Source organism: Diplotaxodon limnothrissa, linkage group LG11 (genome assembly GCF_057381915.1).
Source record: "Diplotaxodon limnothrissa isolate DT_005_m linkage group LG11, D_limnothrissa_male_GT1.1, whole genome shotgun sequence".
Classification (NCBI taxonomy): Eukaryota; Metazoa; Chordata; class Actinopteri; order Cichliformes; family Cichlidae; genus Diplotaxodon; species Diplotaxodon limnothrissa.
In genome coordinates, this window is record NC_140606.1 from 16,471,584 (window position 1) to 16,496,208 (window position 24,625).

The 24,625-nt window shown below is 37.7% G+C and overlaps 1 protein-coding gene across 3 annotated transcripts in view; it reads right to left on the reverse strand.

The window, feature by feature from the left end:
• Positions 1 to 23,595, reverse strand: part of adcy2a (adenylate cyclase 2a) — a 53,178-nt gene extending 29,583 nt beyond the window's left edge. For all 3 annotated transcript variants that reach the window (XM_085365213.1, XM_085365214.1, XM_085365212.1), the window contains exons 1-3: positions 23,074 to 23,595; positions 16,756 to 16,953; positions 2,466 to 2,627 (exon numbers count right to left, since the gene is read on the reverse strand). In XM_085365213.1, the coding sequence (XP_085221339.1) occupies positions 2,466 to 2,627; positions 16,756 to 16,953; positions 23,074 to 23,595 (882 nt within the window). The remainder of the gene's footprint in view (positions 1 to 2,465; positions 2,628 to 16,755; positions 16,954 to 23,073) is intronic.
• Positions 23,596 to 24,625: the final 1,030 nt, after the last annotated feature.

Sequence of the window (24,625 nt, forward strand, 5' to 3'; positions counted from 1 at the left end):
AATATCTCAAATGCTCCTTCTGACCCATTAAATCCTTTCTTAGCAATATATGTTAAATATATTTGGGACATCTTAACCAAACTGGACTAAAGAGGATGTTGTTGTACTACAAAATCCATCAACGTCACCTCAGCAGAGGTTTTTAATAGCTGCTCTCAAGTAGTTATTCTTTCACACATAAGCCTGAGAGCATCCTGTCACACTGACTCACTGCTCTTATCTAAAAAAAAAAAAAAGGACATAAGCCACACTCTGTCCCAACACAAAAGATTGACAAAACCATGGCTACTGCCTGAGGAAGACAGAGGGAAGATCCACAATATAAGCTGACACACAGCACAGTAAAAAGTATTTACCCTCATCCTGATTAAATGTTTTAATATTAACAAATATAACTCAAGTAAATACAAAATGCAATGATGATTTCAGGGGAAAAGGTCTTGTTCCTTCCTCTTGCAAAAACAAAGCATGCCGTTAAACAACAAAACACAACGTTAATTGACATTTTAATATGCCAGAATTAAAAACCCCTTTCACATAGCACAATTTGACCTGGCAAACAACTTGATTTCAAATTTGAATTTTAAAACACTGTTAAAATGGAGAATCATAGTGTAAAACAAAGTAGGTAGACTCAAGTATATTTCTACTTGCCAAACTAAGAAAACAGTCTCCATGGATGACAAGCTTCTTTTTTAACTGCACAGGAAAGCAGAAAAATGGGCAAGTCACACTACTTTTCCCCACATCTTTTCAGGAAAGGAGACAACGTCTTGCCCATTTACTGATTTAACCAACAGGCTTTTGAGCAGAGTGTCAATATCTGTAAAATGATTAACTTTTGTAACATCTTTTAAAGCACCATGAACCACGAGTTCTAACTTGTGATTCATGTCATGATAACAGTCAGGTTAGGATTGATCTTTTCACACAGCAGAGTGATTCCTCTGTATCAGCCCTTCACAGAAGCTAAAATATGACATGACTATGTCATTTAGAATGCCACATCGCTATACTGTTGCTTTAGCAAAATATTTTTGCAATAGAAAATCAGTTTACATTTTCTTGTACAAAGTCTAGGTATGTCTGACAGCTGTATGCCAGCCTCAGATGGCCATTTAGTGCCAAAAAAGGGAGCTACTTCAATGTCAGTCCTCTAACAAGTAGTGTACCAAATGACTTACTCCACTCCAGGAAGCTATTGAGCAACATAACACAGTACTTAAAGAAATGAAACACGTAATACATCCCAGCACTGTTTAGCTAGCTGTAGTTTTCACACCAAAGTAGCCAACTGCTGCCCGCTGGCACGCTGAATGAATATAAGTAGCACATACTATATTACACATTGAGTTTATTCACCAGACTTTCCTTTTAATCTATAGTCCTTTGATGTCAGGGTAAAATCAAGTGATGTGTTACAAAGTGCTGTCCTATTTCATCTGATGTCACTTGAAGTTTATTGACTATACACACGGGAAATGCTAATTTTATCCAGAAAATGGTCTGAATAATTTCTGAAGTGACTGTACATGTTGGAAGCCATTGAAGTGAGCATCTGGTAAAACTAGAAAGGTACTCGGTTAGTATGTTCTCCACCAGGGCCAGTGCGCTATTTCTGTTAAAAAAAAAAAAGATTACATTTTTCTTGGGCTCTTGCTGAACCCAAGCGCCACATCTTTCAAGTTTCAATGATATTCAGCTCAATCATTTTTATGTAACAAAAGGCTTTTGTTGGTGGACTAATGATCATCATCAGACTTATTTTTCGTGTGCTATAAATGTTTGTTGTGTCTGGCTCTGAAATTCTTCAAAGTCTCAGGTTGTCAGTGAGGAAGAGCTTTTGTGACATGCTTATTAAATTAATCCTGTTTACTTTATGGATTGGAAGAAATTAGTCCCCAGTGTATTGAAAATTATTGACTGCTGAAATCAGGTTTAATTAGGCACTAATTGATTAAAGTATTAGCTAGACAGTTATCTGATATTGCTTTTGCTTTGTCTTTATCACCATATGGAATATGCCTGAACAGTTAGCACACAAGAAGCAGTAGTGCTAGAAAGAGAGGTGACCTTTTAATGAAGGATAAAAAAAATACATTAGAATTTCTATCACTCAGCTGATATCCTAAATTAGTTTTTGTTTAAAGGTTACAATTGTTTGTTTGCTATAAATACAACCTGTATATTGAGCCTGATGAGGAAACAAATTAAATGTCACAAAACAACTTTGTTTTATTATTTGATCTAGATGGTAATAATAAATTACCTTAAATGAAGAACAGCGCAGTATTTATTTAGTGACCTTCAGATGTAGGTGGTTGCTAGTTAGGGGCGATTTACCTTTTGAACAGGTTTCCCCGTATGCATATCAATCTAAGGAGGCTGCTGATGATCTCTGCGCAGGTACATGTGCATTCATGTGCTCGCAACTGTTAACTCACGCTAAAATTTGACTGCCTTACCTGCCACACTACTGGCTCGACGTGATCAGCTGTGATGGACAGGCAGACGCTCAGCACGACGGTGTGAGAGGCAGAGGTTAGAACACTGGCGATGACAGCGTCCCGCATGGAGAACGGCAACATGGTGTAAACCACAAACACGATGAACAGGAAGAATGACACCTGCGGAGAAAGTCAGACAGTCATATAACATTTGCAAAGAGAAATGGAAAGGAGAAAATAAAAGGAGCAGAAGAAATGCATGCAGAAGAAAGGAAAATATAGATGCAAAAATGTGGTAATTTGAGATTTCAGTTTTCTGGACTAAATAGCCAGGTCATATTAGTGCCTTCAGCTTACTTAAGGGGGACAATCAGCCCCTACACTTCAAATCTGACATCTCTAATGTAGCACAAGCAGTGGCTCCCTTTTTTTTTTTTATCCAGTTTTAACACACATACAATTGTATAAACACACAAATATATACACACACATAGGTTCTCACACACAAACACTTCTTTAATTCACTTTCTGCTGCAGGGTTAAAGCTTCTTGGCTGTTCCCCTGCCTGAATAGAAAGGATTCCGTCTTCTTCCTGCCTGTAGCCCGGATCTGGTTAACCATCCTTGGTATATTTGCAGGACTTGTGGGAATGTTGTGTTAGGGTGCAGCAAGATGCAAAGAGGAGAGAAAATGCAGCCAAAGGACAGTGCGTGACTAAAACAGTAATGCGTCTATTAAAGCATGACTAACATAAATGTCTTTGACGCATGACAACTTCTGAAGCTGCTCTTAATCAAATGTAGCAAACAATAGATTTTGCATGTCAGATGTGTTCTCAGCACTAGATATATTCCGTTTTTTTATGCACTTGGATAAAACAGAGACATCCACCATGTGGTATTACTGTTGGGCCTACATTACAATATAAAGCACCTTGAGGTAACTGTTAATGTGATTTGGCGCTATATAAATGAAACTAATTTGAAATGAATTGCATTAATTGTGAATGACCTGACAATTACTTGCTTTATTCTCTCCTGTCTGTGCTCAGATCCAATTGATTTGAATACTTGAGTTCTCACTTACAGCTCCTCTAAGCTCTTATTCATGTGTGAAAATAATATTTAACTACACTTATGAACCTAAACATAAGTAAATATTAAAGTTTTGTCTGGTCCATTAAAGACAAGACACTGATGTTCACATCTGAATAAAAAAAATTAACCAAAAGTGATAGGCCAAGTAATATAACTCCCATCTATAACTTCAGAATTAAAAAAAAACCACCACAGTAATTTACAGCTTTTTGCTGTAAATTTGCTGGATGCTGTAACCACTAGTGTAGTAGACCATGAGTTCTGCAATTACAAGAGCAGAAACAAATGGATATGAACAAATGGAGATCATCATAACATACAAACACTACCTCAAACTAAAAGTTCAAACAGCAGCCTTAGATGATAAATGTCATCTACTTTAAGAATAATGTAAAAGAACCCAATATGTTCCTGATAAGAGTGTGGTGTTATTAAAAAGCCCCCCAGTAGAGCAAGAGCAGACACCCATCCAGATATCTATTAAAAAAAGAATTTCACTTATTCAGTCCAAGAATAACAAACTGTATCCACACAAAAGATAACGTAAGAAAAATAGAAAAATAGAAAAGAATGCATTTTATTGTCACTGTGCATATGTACGATTAGTTTAAGATCAACAGCAACTCCTACCCAGTACACACATGTAAAAAAAGATGGGGTAAGGTATCAGCCACTATCTGCTATATCATCAACTATCAAATATTGGCTTTCTTGATAGATTTTGATCGAAAATGCGAAAAACTGCTACATTAATATTTGGCAATCAACTGAGTAAAGCACTTAACATAATAAGACATCAAAGTGCTTGGAAGTACTGATGAAGTTTAAATATTTGAAAAGTCAAACCAATATGAAATAGAGCAACAATGATTTTTAATTGAAGATGATACTGACAGTATACACTATACATTGATTATATTTCATTTTATTTAAAAAAAAAAAAAACTTGTTGAAGTGCTGACTCCTCAAAAAAAAATGTTCGAAAGGCTGCTGGGATGATGCAGCGTCTCTGTGCATTTCTCAATAGTTGCAGAGCATCTTACTGAACGTAAAGAGCCTTGAAAATTCTGCCTGACATATCATTTACAATGAACATCAGATTACTACCATCTGTTACTGACAATCAAATGCATTTACAATTATTTCCTGTTATTATGAGCATAATAATGGTGGTTTCCTGCAGTGTTTCGAGAGTGAGAAGAAATTAATCATTTTCAGCGAAGTGACTGACACAAAGGCCAAGCACCTGAATTACGCTCAATATAAAATTCCACAACCTCCTACTAATAAATGTTCACATTGCTCTAAGATGCATATAACATTTAAGAGTGTTTGAATATACAAATTCAAGCAAAAGCAACAGGTAGCAGTTGAAGTGTATATTTTGCTTCATGCATGGTGAAGCCTTGCAGTGGTTTGTTTTTATTACCTACAGAAGTTCTACACCTCCCTCTTTGTAGAGACAGTGTATAGTCACGAACACCAACATCTGCAGCTGCTTGACCTTCATAGCAACTATGTCTTTTTCTAAATCAGTGGAGCTCATCTTTTTAGATATGCAGTCTGGCATTTCCATTTTCCATTTTATCCAAGTCATTACACATGTATAAACTAACAACAATTACCATAATAATCCCCACTGCATAAATTACTGACAGAAAATGTTATATTGAGTGTGTGGAGAGAAAATGATTTTCAAAAGATGCAGGAGAAAGTGCAAAGAACCAACAAAATATCTAATGCTGCGTGATCCCCATTTCTATCAAATGCATAGCTAGGGTCCAGGCCTGAAACTGTTAAGATATAGAGCACTACAAAAGAACATCAACATTTAGCTGATAATATCTCTGGAAGACAAAGTAAATTTAAAGTTTATAAATTTGCATGCATCTTGTTTTCCTTCATTTTGGTCCCAGGGGAGATATGTTTTTTAATCTCTTTGTGCCAATGCCTGACGGAGCTTTAATTGGGTGCAGTCTTTTTTTGTCATGGTTCAGTTGTGCTGGCAATAATAGTTAGGATCCAAGCATGAATGCAGCACTGAGAAGCTTTAGAGGCCATCTATTGGGAAGCAATGCTGGAACGGGAAAGGAGGCAGAAATGGCAGGAAAGCATTGTTATATATTTTGGCAAGAAGGGAGAGCAAGTAGTCACCTGTTTATTGTGCGGAAATGCTGACAAAATAAGATGACTGTGGAGAAATATGAAATTTGATGAGCACAGAGGAGAAAACAAGAGCAGGGTGACTAGTAGAAAGGTAAGGGTCATTTAAATGATGAGAGAGCTCACATAATTGATGGTAGTTTTAATCTTGAGCATTTTTGTTTGTCTTGGCCAATGTAGGTACACGGCACACGCTTCGTAACTCATTTCATGTGATGCTAGTCAATCAAAGCCTTCATTCAGAATACGAATTTTACGAATTTCTTTTATTTATATAGCGCCAAATCACAACGACAGTGGTCTCAAGGCGCTTTATATTGTAAGGTAATACATACAGAGAAAAACCCAGCAATCATATGACCTCCTATGAGCAAACACTTTGGCGACAGTGGGAAGGAAAAACTCCCTTTAAACAGGAAGAAACCTCTGGCAGAACCAGGCTCGGGGAGGGGCGGGGCCATCTGGTTGGGGAGAGAGAAGTAAGACAGGAAAGTGCTTCCACGGTGAGATTAGATGCAAAATCAGGTTTAAAGCTGAGATGGTCTATATGTGAAACATAGGAAAGGAAAAACTTAAACTATGGCTTTTTATTTTAAACATTGATCTGAAGTCTTTTTCAAAAGCTGTATTTTATTTTTGACTGCTGATCTTAAATTCTCTTAAATGAAAATAGAACATTTTTTACTTTTTTTTTAAAAAATTATTATTAAAGTACCATCCACTTAATTTGTGAAAATTAATTCAACATTGTTGGAATACTGCTGAATAGTACTTTGTCTTATATGATAGCCAGTTTTTGAATATACAGTATGTAGTTGGGCTACTTTCAAATATACTGCATTGAATTATGATGCAACTTTTTGAAAATTTGGACTTTTATTTGAGGAAATTTACTCTAACTGGACTTCTTAAATTTGATCTAGATCTGATCTAGACAGAGACTGCAGATGAAAGCGAGGAGAAATTTAGTTCTTCACAAAAGTCCCCCAGTGGAATTTAAGTTTTTATCCCTTCAGTGCCCCATGATAGCAAATGTATGTTATGGTCCATGTGCATAAACATTAGAAATTAAACATTAGGCCCCAAGATTATACAGACAATAATTATTCATTTTAATATGGCAGAAGGGGAATAAGAAAGTATTAACTTACTTCCTAATACAGGAGAGAGCCGCTAATGCTGCCAAGCACCATCTAGCACAGTAACATAATTTGCTTAGGGTACAGAAAGCCTTTCCCTAAATTAATTCTCTGAAATTTAATGCCGCTAACTCAATCACAAAATTGTACCCAGTATAATGGAGAGGCTGCAGGAGTGAAGACACCTGCTAAGTTCTCCTACACAGTTGATACACGATGTAGTATTAAGAGTGCAGGGAATCCTGCATTCTGGTTACAGGAAGCACATAAGGGCAAAGGATGGATGTTGAACTTGATTTCTTGAATAACTTAAATTTCAAGACAAGGTCTGAAATGTCAATTAACAATATATTTCAATATTGTTAACATTTATCCATATCTTCTGTGCAACTTTTGATCCTAAATCAAATCATCTAGTACTCATTGTAAATAAAGCTTACATAATGTAAACATCACCAGTACGAGTGAGTACATACATTTTGCACAAAAGCTTTATGAGATAATTACAGCAATCAAATAGTCAGGATACACAATAAATTAAACAAGCCTGAAGCTTCAGAAGATAGAATGAACAAAGCACTCAAACAGCCGTATATTACTTCAAGTACAAGTAAACATAGACTCAGAAATAAAAAAGGCTCTGATATGCAATAAAGACACATTTTCAAAAATGATGGGTTGATTTTCACATTATTTCACCTGTGTTTTGCATACATGTGAAAGACATCATATTAATGGCTTTGCTCCCGCCCCATCCTGTTTTCATAGTTATTAAATCCAAAATGCCACCAGGTATCTCTTCTTAGTTCTTTCATTGGCTTCAGTAGACACAGATCAAACTGATTCAACTGATGCTGGTTCACTAGAATTGGATGGACCTCACTCTGTGATGAATCAAAAGTGCAAAAGTGTCCAGCAAACTGGGTTAAAGCTTCAGAAAATCAAAAGAAAATGGAATACATAAGGAAAACAGATGTCTATTTTTTATGGTTTATTACTGGATCATTCAAATGGAGCCCAGCCGTATTACAGGCTTTGTTATCTAAAAACTGCGGCCCAAGCTTTTTGTTGGTTCATCATGCTAAGTCAACTTTGCTTCTCTCCATGAATCTATCCCTTGATAATTACACTGGTGAGGGTTCATAAAACAAATTATAGAGATGGAGTGTCACATTACATCAGCCTTTTAGTCCACAGTCAGTGGCTGAGATTAGTGTACAGGTTAGATTTACTACATGGGATATGTGCGCGTTGCTGTCCATGTGTGTCAGCTATTTATAGTCAGAGATGACATATACTCATTTCATTTCTGGCTACACTTATTAAAATTGAGTAAAGAAAAAATGTATTGATTTGAAGTAAAGATGCAAAATTAAATGGAGTGCATAAGAGGCAATTAGCCAAGTGCTTGGTTTGCAATTTATGTAATCTGTCTGGGTATGTTGACCTTGATCACTAAGATAAATTAAACCGGTAAAGGAGAAAAAAAAAACAATTACTTCTCGTTACACTGAAATGCATCTGTCCCTGTCTCTTCTGCCACCATTTGCCTGTCTTTCCTATCAGTAGTTCCTGTTCTATTGCCATCTTCCCTCTTTTCGTGCATCTGGCATGTGTGTCTGAGAGACAGGGAGAAGGAAAGGAGGAGAGGAGGCATAGTCCAGACATCTCTCAGTGAGGGGTAGAGGCTGGACCACACAGATAAGCCTTTCTTCCTACCACCAGCAAATAGAGAGGGCTTTGTGGGAAAAGGATAAGCATCCAATTGATTTCAGGTTTGAAAATGGAAAGTGCACTCCATAATAACTAAATCTGAGAGAGCAGGAATGGTGAGCACAACAACACATAAGAATTTTTTAACCATCAACAATGCAATGCTTCTTTTACATGATATTAACTGTACTGACAGTGCAGCTTTTAGTATGACTATATTTTGCTCTCTTACCATCACATTATCTCTCAGAGGAAGTCACCATAAAAGTACATATGGAGATGTCACTCGTTTTATTTAATCCACAATATACTGGATAAACAGCAGAAATCTAATGGGAGAAAGCTTTGCAAATTCTGCAAGAGATAACACAGGTTCCCAGGCTAGTCCATTTCCCTTGGGTGGGCAGGTTCTCTCTTTTCAGTGGGTTTAAAAAATGTAATCAGGACAAAAGGGAAATCATCTAGTTTTGTCAACACATGAGCAGAAATGCAACTGGAAAATATTCAATTCAGAGTGCCATCTATAAAGATCAAAAACAAGTCATGTTATTTCCTTAAATGAATAAGTCCAGTTACTTTTTAAGCTTTAGGCTTAAAAGGTCATATGTAGTGAGATTAAAAAAAAGAGTAAAAGAATGGAAAAGACACTTGAATTTAAGAGCTAAGTGTACACTATATTTTGAATTTTCACCTACTTTGTCACCAGACAGCCCTCTTTCTTGTGGATAACTAAAGCATATCCAAGCCATTTTACAATGTGTTTGTAGTATGTGTAACTTTAGTCTTTTAAAGCTTAGCTGCAGTAACAAATGGAAGTTGCTTTTGAAATTGGGTATCGGTACCACAAAAAATGTATTGCTGTCATAAATTAGAATAAATGTTGTGTTTGGGAATTCTAGGATGGTCCAAAGGCCAAGACATGCCAAACATTTTTCACAAATATTTCATCTACTGGTATCAAACTCAGAGTATGGTATTTAGTGTACAGTGTAAGCTTACAGACGTTGCCGTATATAAAATAGCCAGTGATGCTGAAATAAGCAAAAATGCACTTACTTTATCAATACATGCTTCCAGTACACACATGATCTGATCAAGTTATGATAGTGGGTGTGCCAGTCTGGACTGGTTGGTGCTTTCAATGCTTTATCATATAAGGAATGGAAGCTTTCAGTTGGTGTAGATGACATAAAAGATGTAGACTCTATCCCAGATGTTACAAACTTCTTAAGCTTATGTGTAATTTCCCAAAGGACAATTTGTATTCACTCATCTGGCCTTATTCCTGGGCTTTCAGGCTAGCCTTTTCTACACTTCCAGCTCTTCACTATTGAACGTGATTCTGTTATCATCACCCTGACCCAATCTTTTGTTGCCCACCTTCTGTGAACCAATCAGCCACTGCTCTGCATGCTTTAAATCTCGGTGCTTTTCTTCATTCGTGCAACTCACTGCTTCCACCTCATCTTGCCCAGTTGTCCAAGTCTCCACCTGCTTCGCCTCTACCACCAGTGTCTATACTGGGAGGGGGGCTAATCTTTACTTCCACAAATTATGACGAGGCTCTCAAACAGTCTCGACTTAATAAAATAACTTCAGTAAAGGTTACCAGATTGTTTCACAGGCTTTCACCTCTATAAAAATGAGAGTTTTGGTAGCTGGGTGCACGTTTTCCTACCAGGACATCCCAGCAAATTCACCCCAATGTCAGACCATGCAATGCTTAGAACAACTGACTACTTATCTCAGACTACAGTTATGAGTTAAATGTTTATGATAATGACAGCACAATCACAAGAAGACTGTAGAAAAAGACTAGGTAGGCATAGCCTTTTTTTATGGTGGCCCCTAGAGACAAAGCACTTACAAAATCCAAAACACGTACAAACTCCAAAACACATGCAAACCCCAAAACACAATGGAAGTGCTCCAGGACGCTAGGGGCAGTGTTGAGCTTTTGTTACCTAGTAACTACCAAAGACTGCTCGAAATGCGGCCCTCAAATGAGACCACGGGACTGTAACAAAATGATTGTTGGGCTTCATTACTGTACTGAGCAGTCATTTTAAGATTAGCTAATTGTTATTTACTAACTAATGTTGTTCATGAGACTAAAGTCATCTCACTGTTTTGGATTTTGTACGTGCTTTGTCTCTAGGGGCCACCGTATTTTTTTTTTTTTTTTCCTGGCAAAAAAAAAAAAAAATACAGCACATCAGGACAAACACTTCATACCGAATAATTTGGACTTCTTTTGAAGCCTGGGCACCTTGTAATTATTGAGTCAACCTTCTCATAATAAATGAAATGTGAAACCATCAATCTGACAGAAAAACCTGCCTGAAACTGGATTATACAACAGTACAATGATCCCAAGTACACCAGCAAATTTGTAGCATAATGGGTCAAAAAATAAAGAATCAAAGTGTTGCAATGGTTCAGTCAAAGTCCAGACCTCAGTCCAACTGAGTTGTTGCATCAAGATGTTGAGAGAGCTTTCCATAAATAAATATTTGCAAACTTTAATAACTTAAAGTAATGTTGTAATGAAGAGTTTGCCAAAATTCCTTGATAATGGTTTTAGAGACTGATAAAGACACTCATAAAATGATTACTTAATGTTACTGCTGCTAAAGATGATTCTACAACAACCAACCACAACCATTCTACTTTTTCACAGGACTTCGCTGTTCAGCATGTTTTCTGACTCTCCGAAACTGTTCATCTTATTGTCATTTTCAGTGTATGGAGCAATTTTCAATAAACTGTTACTATATAATAAAGAAATGTTGCAGCTAGTATAAAAGGGAACCTTGATAGCTAAGGTAAAAAAGGCTTCATCTTAATAAAAAAAAAACAAACATGTCAATATTTTAAAGAAATACATGTAAAATAATGTTGGTGTTGGCCTTTTTTAGTGTGCATGCTGGTGTCTGAGGAAATGTTCTTCGAGGACAACTTGCTTATATTACATATTGAATTTTTGATTGTGACAACTGGCAACAACATTTTCATCTACTTACTAGCGAGGGCTACACTGCATGAAAGACATGGGAAAAGTCATCTAAATGACCTTAGGGCTGTACATGACAGGTGAAGCGATTAGAGAGGATGAAGCCGATGCTCTAATCAGTATTTTGTTCCCCTACTTCTCATGTCTACCACTTTGCTACAGCATAGGAAGCTATAATTGACTCTGTCTTTTACTTTGAATTCCCTAGTTTCTCCTCTGCAGCAGATATACACTTAGCAACTGGACAGTAACACCGGGGTAACCACAGTTTCAAAGATTGGTTGTTAATATAATTGACTATGATGCAATTGCGCAGCATGCTCCAAATTCATGATTAAAGTGAAATACTTGAAAAATAAATAAATAAAAAATTAAAGATCCCCTCTGGACATGCTTATTAATACAATTATCCAATCAGCTTTTAGGTCATGTTCACATTGACATATATAATTGGCTTTATTTTGTATATGAGATTGTGGAGTTACTGATCTCATAAGATTTTCATATTTAAAGAGTTGGGAGAAAATGGATGGAGGGATTAATAACAGCAATTATAGGTTTTAATTGTGTCAGACAAGCACAAAAGTCAGTTAAATAATACATTTGGCATCAGCAGGAAGAATCTAGACCGGCGGTTGTAGTGTAATGCTATGGGCAATGTTTTCATCACACTACAAACTTTATTACCAATCAGTCACTGTTTGATGACCTGATTTAGAATTGCTTTAAGCAACTCTTAATATCTTCTATATTTGCTATTTTCAGCATGAGAATGACCACACCACAAAGGTTAGCTCAAACTGATGTAATGGAGAGAATAATGATTGCAATGTTCACCAGATCTGAAGTAAATTCATCAGAAATTTGTACCTGAAATGTGTAGCTGTGGAAACTGTGAGGGCCACAAACCAGACGCCACATTTTAAAGCAATGCAAAAGCAAACAGACGCCTCACTCAGCATTAGTAAAGTGTTCTTTTCAAAACACTTGGTGATTACAAAGTAAATAACAACTAGTTTAGTATTGATACTAACTTCATCTGTAACTCTTTTGACCACCTTCTTGCTTTCGGCACTACAAATCTCTCAGAGCCAAGATGTGTTTCGAATGGCGCCTGCTCATTGCTATACTGTGCTCTGAACTGATTTCAGTCATTTATATGCAATATGCCTGGCAAAGAGTGTATCAGCCTTAGAAGCCAGCAACTACAATTGTTATTTAAACATATTTACTTCCAAAGCTGAATGTCAAAAGAATTTCATATAGCCATCAGATGTTTTGGCTTGCCCTGTCCTCTCAATCTGAGTGATATCAAGAACTATTCATTTATTATTCTGACTAGAACATCTAGTCTAAAAATTAGCACATATGTATTATTCACATGCTTTTTCCTTACTGACTACATAAATAGATATGACTCACATTCATTTCACTAATACATGAAGTAAGTTTTCTGGTCACCCCAGGCGTAAATGAGTAAACTGAAAACTGTATACAAAGATGACGCTGTGTGAGAACACTAATGAGTCATTAGCTTAATCTATAAATTGGCAACAAGCAACAAAAATGCACAGACAGCAGCGCTTCTCAAAAATAATGTGTTTTTCAATACATTTTAATTAACATGGCTAAGATGCAGCAGTGAGAGAGCAGTAATGTCATAATCGCTGAAAATTTCAGTGAACAGAAGAAAAGCATGAATGGAGTGGTGTGTGAATCAGGCCAACTTAAGCTACCTCTCTGAGTCTACACTAGACATCTGTCTTGCCATTACACTTGAATGTGTGCAGCTTTCCAGTGACAAAGACTTAAAGTTCTGTGCCGCATTCATGGAACCCTTTCGTAGGCTGCATATGGCAGTAACAATGAAGAATCACTGTGCATTTGGCTGGCATTTTTTACCTTGTGTCTGACCTCAGTATGCATAGATGCATTTCTCACAAAAATGAAAGGAACACTTTATAAACACATCAGATCTCAATGGGATAAAATCATCTATATCTATACTGATAAGGACTGTGTAATGTGTTAGTGACAAAAGGATGATTCAGCTGTCCATGGGCCTGGCTGTGATTGGCGCGTGGATATACAGCTCTGGAGTAACTGGTTCAAGCTGGGGGACCCGCCCATTAAATGAAGGCTGGAGCGCCGCGAGAGGTTCTTGCGTTTCTCCCAATGTCCAAGCAGAACCCCATGACAGCTGCTGGCTGCAGTTTCTCTGCAACAGTTGAGGAAGTGGAGTGGGTAGGGGTGAGCTGCCGTTCCTTTTGATCACCTATTTTCTCCTGTTTTTGAGTAAGTTTAGGAGGTCAGACACAGTCTTTATTTTTGGCTCTGGTTTTGGGAAGGTTAGGTATGTGGGAATCAATTTAGATTCTTCTGTTTATTATTTTGGCCTTGGCTCACCCTGAAGTGTTAACATTCCCGTTTTGTTGTTCCTCTTTTTATCACATTGTGATGAGTTGGGACGAGTGCTTCACTCATGTTATGACCTGGCCCCTAGACGGGTTGTAAGACTGTTAAAAGGGAGTTTTTCTTTCCCAATGCTCATAAGGGGTCATATGATTGTTGGGTTTTTCCTCTGTATGAGGCAACTGTTGTTGCGATTTGGTGCTGTATAAATAAAATTGAATTGATAATTAAAATTAGAGAGGACTGAACTCAAAGACACCTCCTCAAATCAAAGTTTAAAAAAGTCAGGCCAGGGATTGTCATGCACCAGCAGGAACCCAGGCCCCACTGCACCAGTGTAGAGTCTTACAATGAGTCATAGGATTTCATCCCAATTTCTAATGGCAGTCAGAGTGCCATTGTCTAGCCTTTGGAGGTCTGTCTGTCAATTGATATGCCTCCCCAGACCATCACTGACCAACTACGAAACCGTTCATCCTAAATGATGTTACAGGCAGCATAACAGACCTTTTCATGTCTTTCATATGGACTCAGATGTGAAAAGCTCTCATATGTGAAAAGCACAATTAGGCTCTACAGTGCCAGGCAGTGAACACAGCGGTCATTCGAGGATGTTGGGCCCTCAAGACACATTCATGAAGTCTGTTTCTGATTGTTTGGTCAGAGACACTCACACCAGTGGGCTGCTGGATGTCATTTAGTAGTTCTGCAGTGCTCATCCTGTTTCTCGTTGCACAAAGGAGTAGATACCGGTCCTGCTGTTAGTCCTGTCCAGCTTTCATAGAGCAATTGCCTATCTCCTAGAATCTCCTCCATGCTCTTGAGACTGTGCTGGGAGACACAGCAAACCATCTGGCAATAGCATGAACTGATGTGCCGTCTTGGAGGAATAGGACAACCTTTGAAACCTCTGTAGGGACCAGAAAAACTGAAAACCCTCTCTTGCACTCTTGGCAATTTTATTGATATCAAAACAGCCTCTCTGCTACTTATCTGACCACATTAATCCCAGAGGTCTAACTGACTTGATTCTATACTGTGATTACAAAGTGTTCCTCTGTTATTTTTGAGTGGTGTATATAGCATACATATAGTTAGTTTAAAGGGCAACTGTGGCTTTTCCGCACGTATGAATGGCTGGATGATCAGAAGAGACAGGTTTCACACAAGACACCTGCCAAGCATTTTGCATCAAAGTCACACTACTATATAAGGTGTAACGAATAAGTTCAGAGAGTTGTTCTGTAAAAATCTGAATCCACACTGGAATTGAATTTGGCAGGTTTTCCATTGAAGATATCTTTTGATGTATCTTCAGGATACTTTTAGCGCCGCTGCTATTTTTAGATCAGTCCCTTGAAGCAGTGATATGACCACTTAGACTTGTTCATCTATGATTTCAAAAGGACCCAAATTTCACGTGAAGGATCACAGCTGGTGACAAGAACTAGATCTCTGGCTATGACATAGCAGTTTTAAACAGTTTTTGGTCCAAGAGTCCACAGTTTCCAAGCCTAAAGGTAGCACATTAACCTCCTAGGACCTGGCGTCCACATATGTGGACATCACATTTTGATATCCACTTATGAGGACATTATACTACAACTGTTCTATCGAAATTTTAAATGAATATCTCATATGTGGCTCTCATTTTTCTTAGAAATAAAAATTAGGTAAAAAAATATCAGGTAGTTCTTTGTTTTTACATTCATCAGGTCCCAATATGCCCAAATATCACAGAGAAATTAAAAATGCATGCCAAGGAAGAGTTCGGGTCTTAGGAGGTTAAGTGTGGATTTTCACTACTTCTCTTCACAAAATTAAAAACATAATTTGAAGGACTGTCATTTTAGCACAGTGAAAGAGAGCCAGTGCATATCAGTAAAGAGCAAGCGCAAGCAGACAGAATGCGACCAATCAATCTAAAGATATCAGCCAGACTTAGACCAGCTAGTCATGCACAAGAAGATGATCCTGACGGCTCAGCTATGGCTTTGGATATTTCTGAGAAATTGGATAATTCTCTTGTTATAAGCTCTAAACTTATATAATCTTCTCTCTATAACCTTAGTCGAGTAATAATATTGCAGGTTTCTAGATCAGTGTAGTTTGTGTAAACTGTATAGAAACTCCCTTGAATACCATTTACAGTAGCAATCTATAAAAAAAACAACAACCCTAATCTCTGGTGAAAGTTAGTGTGGTTTTCCAATCAAAGGTTCAATAATTATATTTTTTCTAACAGATGATTAGACTTTAATGTAATTTTCTTGTATTAATATCATTCTAATATAATTTCTCTTTCTCTTTGTATTAGAACTTCAGTCTATCAGCTAAACTCATTAAGACAAAAGTAAAACTAAAAAGCAACAAAACATGATTAAATAGCAGAAAGCGCTGAAGAACATGCATGTATGAATGTAAAACTTCAAAGGCAGACTGTCTCAGAATGTAGGTCAGAAATCACATCAGATAAAATAAAAGATTAAGATTTTTTTTAAACCAGGCCAATTACATTCCTGTGTCACATTTCACATAGCTCCACATTCTAACCACACTCCACATCAGCAGAGAGTAAAAAGGAGAGACTTAGGTATACGTATGATGTTGAGCTCAAGTTCCATCATACTTTTTATTGTCTCTGTATCAGTTTTTATCTAAACCAAATCACAGGAGTATCTATAAAACACAAATAAATCACTTCATTTAAACACACATGTAACATGCTCTACAACAAATAAATGTACCAGAAATTTCATCGCTTGTCTTACCTGATCCCACGGACAGATGATCCCTCCAGAAAACATAAAAAGGTAACCCATGGCAACCAAACAAGCCCAGATGACCAGGGAGAAAACACGTAAAAGCTTCTTGAAGACAGACTCAATGCAGACAAGCACAAATACAGCCAGGAATATGGCCAGTGCTGTGGGTACAGTGATTACAAAGGCCACATGGTCCGCAATGTTCTGGAAAAGGACAGAACAAAAAAAAAAATTGAGCATCAGAAAGGTGAGAAAAAAGTGAGACATGTAGATGGACATTTTAAGAGGGAAGGGAATTTATCAGACGACTGAAGAATAATCTGAGTAAAATACCCTTTCCTACAAATTCAAAGGGCAGATTTCTCGAGAGGACACAAAACAACCTTTGTAAGAAAAAGCCATTTCCCTGTCTCTTTCTGCTTTAATATTCTAAAAATAGAGTAACCGAGGCAGATGTGTGCATGCAAATGTACACACCTGCCATAAAAACTAACTAGGGACTGTGGATATAAATGAACACTTACAAAGAAAACACTGTATCACAGCTCCTGGTAAACCGAATTTAACCAATCTCCATATTTACAATTTTGTTTGCATAAGATTGAGAAAAAAAACAAACCAAACAAAATGCAAATAACCTAAAAAAAAAAAAGAAAAAAGAAAAAGGGGTAAAACTGCCCCCAAAGGATAAATCATGAGTTCACAAGTTCCTATGAAGTCCTGTGGGAACTTAGTGCACCCCATGATTCAGTGAATTGCAGAACCACCTTTGGCAGCAAAAACCTACAGTATTGTTCATTCACAGCTCTCTGCAGCAATTCCGTTGAATTGAGCTCTATACTTTGACTCGGCCATTGCAACACCTCAATTCTTTTCTTTTTCAGCCATTCTGTTATAGATTTGCTGCAGTGCATGTCACAGGGTGGAAATGGACAAGTTAACTGGGTTTTTCATCTTGCATGAGTGCTGTGTTTTACTATTTTTAATATTGTACAGTTTTCTTGTATTATTGCATGTTTTTGATTGTATTTCTTGTTGACTTGTCATGGAGAGACTCCGCCCCTCCCTGATTACTAACTTGGCACACCTGGGAGGTCACAGAGGCCCAATAAGAGGGCCTTGCAGGTCAGGAGAAGGAGGGCAGCAGAGATGGCGAAGTAGTGGGCGGCAGCGGCAACTGAGGAGGTCGCAGGTCAGAGGACATTCTCGAGAGAAGCTTAACTGGCGACAGCAATAGCGTTGGAGGTGCTGGCGAGTGGGCTGCAGAGGAGCAACTGGGAATATTCTGCAGCGGTGTGGGAGATTCGCAGCTGCGGGACGGGCAGAAGTACGCCGGATGTCGGTGAGGGGCGAGACACCTGACACGTGTATTGCTCTTTTATTCTATTTTAATAATTGTTGTCCCTGCCCAGGGTATTTTACTGTTTATGTGCAAAATAAATTATATTTTTAAAATGTCCTATTGTTTCTGGCTCCAATATTGCTATTCCCGTTTAAGAAGGTTCCCCTTTTTAAAGTAGAACCTGTATTAAACCGTCCTTGGTGACATGCATAGGATCATTGTCCTTTTGCAGTCCCTTCTGGTCAAGCATTAGCCATTGCACAGATGGCATCACATTTCACTCCAAAATGCTTTGCTATAAAGAGGTGTTCATAACTAACTGAATGAGTGGAACCTGTCCAGGTCTTGGGGCTGCAAACAAGTCCAAATCATCAGCCCTCCACCACTGTGCTTGGCAGCTGGTGTATTTGTGCTGGAATGCTGTGTTTGGTTTTCACCAGAAATAACTTGTTCAATAAATCTTGTGGTTTGTTCAGAGGCACTTTTGCTATCCTAAGCTGTGCTACTAGAGAAAGAAGGGGCTTTTTTTGGGACTCTTACAAATAAGCCATACTTGTTCAGTCTTATTTTTTATGAACTTTAACATTTAACATGCAAACTGAGCCTGTAGAGGCTGAGATGTTGTTCTTGAATTTTTTGTAGTTTCTTTGAGCATTGCACAGTCTGACTTTGGGATGTATTTTCTGGGAGATTAACTCCTGGGAAGATTGTGGCAATGCACACCAATTTCCAAAACTTTATAGAGGTGGTCATGAGGAGGAAAACAGTACATTTGACTAGCAGCGCCTGACTACTATGTACTTTCATGATTCCTATGGAAGCAGTAAGGGTCTACTTTGATTTTCACAGGACTGTGTTATTATATTATAGATAATAAGCTGTTCAATAACAATACATGTATCCATGTCCTGTCATATCCTCTTCTCAGTGTGCAATGATAGAATAAATTAAAGTGACAGGATGTTACACGGTCCAAAACAAAAACAGATACAAAAGTCGTTAATTAGTAATTAGCTGAAGTATTCATTATAGGCATGTTTAATTTCTTAAATACACTTTGATATGCAAGTTCTGATAAAATATTCAAGAGCTTCTCCAAGGTATAGGATGTTAAAGTGAGACACGAGCTGCCAGGCTTTGCCAGGCTTCACCCCATCAGTGGTTTCACAGTGGTATGATGGGGGATGGAAAAGGGTCAGGACAGGGACATGGAGGCTGATGTCTCATATCATATCATATTTTCCTTTGGAGGAAATGAAATCTGTAAAAAATTTGAGATAAATCAATCAGTTCTATGAATAACGGTTTTCAATGCTGGTTCAGTATATATTAATTTAAAAACATACGTGATTCACAGACGTGATGATATTAAGAGAGCCTCATAAAATAGCTTCCACATCCATGCACGTGATTGTCACGTTTAAAAATTAAAAATATCCACTATACGAAGCAAAACATAATCCAGACTGACAGCAACAATTAAGACTGTTTAAATTCTCATTTCAACTAGTGCGTAAAAAAAGTAGTCATGCATAGTCATGCATATAGTTAATTGAAAATGTGTACTTCTCATTCACTGCAGCGTAATTACTAAAACGATTTTTATTCTTTCAATCAACTCTTTCAAAAGTGACCTGTAATTCTGCTAGCTTAACAATGTTTCTCTTTGCATTTATCCTTTTTCTAGTTCTCCTTCTCCTTATTTAGCCCCCCCACCCCCCACCTATCCTCTGTCTTTTTCTCATGCGCAGTCAATGCACTGGGACATGAGAGGATGTGTGTGGCTGCAGAAAGCCACATAGAGTTTGTCTCGCCCAGAGCAGAGCTCCAAAACAGCACAGGATTTAGGTCAGCCAGCTAGGAGGATGGAGGGATGATGGGATATGAATAAAAAGAGAGACAGAAATATGAGGAGGTGATAGATGGCATAAGAATGGGATGATGGAGAAAAAAAAATAGCAATCAGAAAATTCATGCATATCCAGCACAGGGATAGAGGAAAAATATATATATAAATAAATACATAAAAATAAAAAACAGAAGGCAGAAGATGTTGAAACAGATAGTCTGAGCAGTGGGCAGGAAAAGATTTATTCACTGTGTACCAACAAAAACATTAAAAAGATATTTGTTAATGTTTTTGTTTATATTTTTATTTAATAGAACTGTTTTCCTAAAACTACAGTTTCAAAAGACTCTTGGTTGGTTCTGGTTTATGCTTCTTGCTTTATGTTAATTATTAATGGTTTTAGGCGCTTTTACCTTGGGGTTAAAAATACTTCTATATTTTGATCTAGTTAAACATTTGTGTTAAATAATAAGGTCAAGATGAAGTTATCCTTCAGGCTGAGACTAAGGTGTCAAATCTTAAGAATGACCAACTATCTTATCTCTCCATGTGGAAACCCATAACATCACTATTACAAGAGAGTGTATCCATGATATTTATAATCTAGTTTGGAAAACTTGTATCATGATTTGTTTCAATAGTGGTTAGAAATTCAAACTATAAATCTATTATTCTTTCATTTCATTTCATTTATTTATTTATTTCACACTTGGTACAACAGATCAAACAAACTAACCACACTTTCTATCAATAAAGCACTACAACCATGTGTGAAAAGGAGCAGGAAGAAGAAAATATTCTATTATTCTAAAATTATTCTTGATTTGATAAAAGAAAGAGGGCACTATTTAACTGCTGACTCCCAGTACTAGTGTCAAAGCAATGACCTGCACGACCTTTCTGAAGTTCAGACATAATTTCGAAGCATATATTTAACTGAAAACAGTACAACTATAATATATCCAATGTTGTTTTTGAATTTGATGCCAGCAACATGTTTTAAAAACCTGAGACAGAGGCTTATTTCCCCACAGTGCTGCATCACCTCTTGTTTTAACATCACCTTGCTAAGTGTTTGGGTACTGAGGGGACCAAATGCTGTTATGAAAGCATAATATTCCCATATTATTGCTTGATATTTGCCATTCTTTTCATTGCATAATGGTATGAGTGTTTTCAATACAAGCTGCACTGTAGACAGTATAGTTTAGCACCAGTTCGCCTACTACACAATCACGCTGATGGAAAATGTGAAATGCTGTTTTTCTTGCTGAAATAAGCAAGATGTTCTCCAAAAATTACTAAATGAGCAGTAATGCTACCATCAAGGAACTGACCTTTGAACTTTGACCTGAGAACAAGCCAGACAGTCTTCATTCTCTATAGCATAGAGAAAGAGCCATCCATGGTTTTTGAACGAAATCTTACATTTTTTAAATTTCAGATAACACACCAACTAACCATAGGAAACTGCTTATTGTAGTCATCTGTAAGTCATAGTGCTGTTCAGACCTTTTGTTTGCAAGTATATTATCCCCCATTGGAATTATTGTACCATTAAATTAATGTAAAGCAGTTTCTCACAGAGTAGTAAATCCCTACCTATCTTTATTTCTGAATGACTTTTGCACGGCTTTTAAACAAGTATTTTGTTGCAGTTCTCATTTCCAAACACAATGTACTGCCTATTTTAGTAATAAACCTAACTTATCATCACTGGATAAATGCTTTTATATGTTTTTTTTATATTTTATTGTGCTTTTTTTGCTTTTAACTGTACTGGAGTACAGTAAAAGTTGAGAAAAGAGTGACTGTGTTTTTGCTGTAACTCTAGCACAGTAAGAAAAGCAGTATGAGCACAGGTCTTTTTAATAACGTAAAGGCAGAGCCATTATCATCCCATCAGAGCTGGTTGAACCTTTACACCGTGCTGCAGTGTCAGCCAGTCTTAGTTGATAGTGCTGAATCTTGGTAATCTGCTATTGTTATTGTTTCAGTAATTAGGTATGAGCCCCCACTGAAAGCTACCACCTGGTTTCAACCTGGTCCTAACACCTGAACTATAAAATAGTGATGATATGTGAACTGCACAATATCTACATGCTTCAATATCTACTCACAGTTGAATAAAAACTAATTTTTGAAAAAAAAAAAAAAAGATCATTTTTGTCATGTTAGGACGCACATTCACCTCATCCCACCCCGTGGATACCACTAATATTATAATATGCAACAATTAAAAATGTATGTAACATTATTAAAACATTCTTAACTAAAAATTTGAAAGTTTCCAGATTATGATATGCTCGCTCATAAGATTTCAGCCTTTTTGATGTGTCATTTGTTACCTAATCAGACATTTATGATTTTGTTTCGTTCTAACTGATTGTCCATGCAAGGAACTGCAACAGCTGACTTTCCAACCACATGTTAGTGAGCTCATCAGGTTACTATGCAAGATTTTCTAAATATTATGTGATATGTGCTCTGTGAGCCAGTGCTTTCTATGCAATACTGTGTCTTTGTATGTTTTAGACTGATCACTTCAAAACAACAGACACAGCAGAGACAGTAGGAGAGAGACACTTTTCTAGATTCGGCCAATGTCTAAAGAGTTCTTGTTTTCTTAGTTATATAACAGTATGAAAGTAGGAAGCTAATGAAGGACAGTCTAAAATGGAAGCAGAGCCAATGACCATAAGCACTTATATTGTGCTATTTTAGAGCCTTTTTTCACTTTATGAATTTTCAGATTTTTCCGGAAAACATACTCCATGAAAATAGTGAAAAAAGGAAACAGATCTTTCTGCAGCTATGAGCTCATAAAATAACTAAGACCCTTGCATCCCCTCTCACCTTTATCTCACCCTTCTCCTCACATTAGTTTTGCAATAAAGACATGCTGTGACAACCTAAGCATGTATGTACAAACAAACTGTGTGTAGTCAGTTTCGGTGACCCCATTTGCATGAATACTTATAGGATGTACACTATACATTATATAATATATACATTATACAGTATGTGGCTTGCATCCACTTCAATAAATGCAACTGTTTAATATTCATTTCCTACACACACATAAGTCTGCATGTGTGTGTTTGTTTCTGTGTGTTTTGAATGAGCAGCTTACCAGTCCTGAAGCAAAGAACACAGTCAGCAGAGCCAGGCAGGCACCCATCACTATGAGGAGCAAAAAGACAATCAGAGGATGCTGCTGGCTCATACAGTAGTATGATTCATACAGCCAGTCTGGGGACTTGTTTCTCTTCACTTCACCACCACCTCCTCTTCTGTTTACTTCAGACTCCCCTGTCCGGTCAAGGAGATACCGCTTTCTCCTTATAGCCTCCTGCCACATGGATCTTGGAGCTGAGAGGGAGGAAAAAGAGGAGGTGGTCACTGCTGAGGTATGAGTAGTTTCCACCACAGATGAAGAGCAGTTGCTCTTTTCTGTTCTTCTGCTGTTGTTGTTCCTGTTGAGGACCCTGAAGTGAGAGCTCCTAAGCTCCAGCTTAGTCTTCGAGTCCTTCTCCACCTCCCCTCTCAAGTCTTTCAGGCGGGGACGGCTGAAAGCTGAGGCTGAGTCTGAGTCAGAGGCAGTGTGCGCTGGCCGGAGTGGTGGCAAAAACGCACCAAGGGTAGAGCGCAACATCCTCCTCTTTCTCCTCCTGCCAACATGTTGGGGTGGAAAATGAAGAGAAGTGCAGGCAGTGAGTGCTCTTTAGAGTGAGAGAGAGAAAAGTGGGAGGGAAGTGGAGGGAAAGAGGAGGGAGAGAGGGCTAAGGGGGAGGGGAGAAAGAAAAAGAAGGTGCAGCAGCAGGGAAAAGTCAGCAAGTGAATGAAAGAGTAGAAAAATGAAAGGAGCAGAGAAACTGACATTTATGGAGAATGCATTATGTGGTATTATTTGTAATAACATGGGTTTGAGCCCAGTCCTAGAGCTGTAACCCAGATGATGATGATTTTCAGAGCAGCGATAAACCATATCATTAAATCAATTCTTTTTCAGTTATCCCCTTTGCCTCTCTTACTTAATAAATAGCCAAGCAAATAACACATTTGTCAAAACATGCATATTTGCATTTTTTCCCCCAACTGCAGATTACAAAACAGAACCTCAGTTGAGGTTAAAAAATATCCAAATAAATTTGTTATCAATGTATAGTAGGACGTTACGAGTATGAGCAATGATGTGCCTGCCCAGAAAAACTGAAAACTGGCACACTTGTACATACATGGCATCTCCTCAAATCCTGTGTGTGTACTCCTGCAATGATGCACATGCACAAATGCCAACACACACACACACACACACAACCCCGTTCAGCTATCTTAGTGAGGACCCTCATTGACACAATGGTTTCCCTAGCCCCTTACCCTAACCATAACCTAATTGTAACCCTGACACTAAAACCACATTTTGAGCCTCAAAAAATTCAAAAATGTGAGGACCGGGTTGTGTGTCCTTACAAGTGACTGCTGGTTCTCACATATATAGTACAAAGATAGCTAGACAGGAACACACAGACACACACACACACACGCACACACACACACAGGGGGCAACCGAAAGGTGGTGCTGGCCAAACCACTGTCATTACAAAGATGAGTAAATCATGACAGGTTCCTCTAATCCCCTAAAACCTGAACAACCTCATTTGTGGGCTGAGTTTGCACAGAAA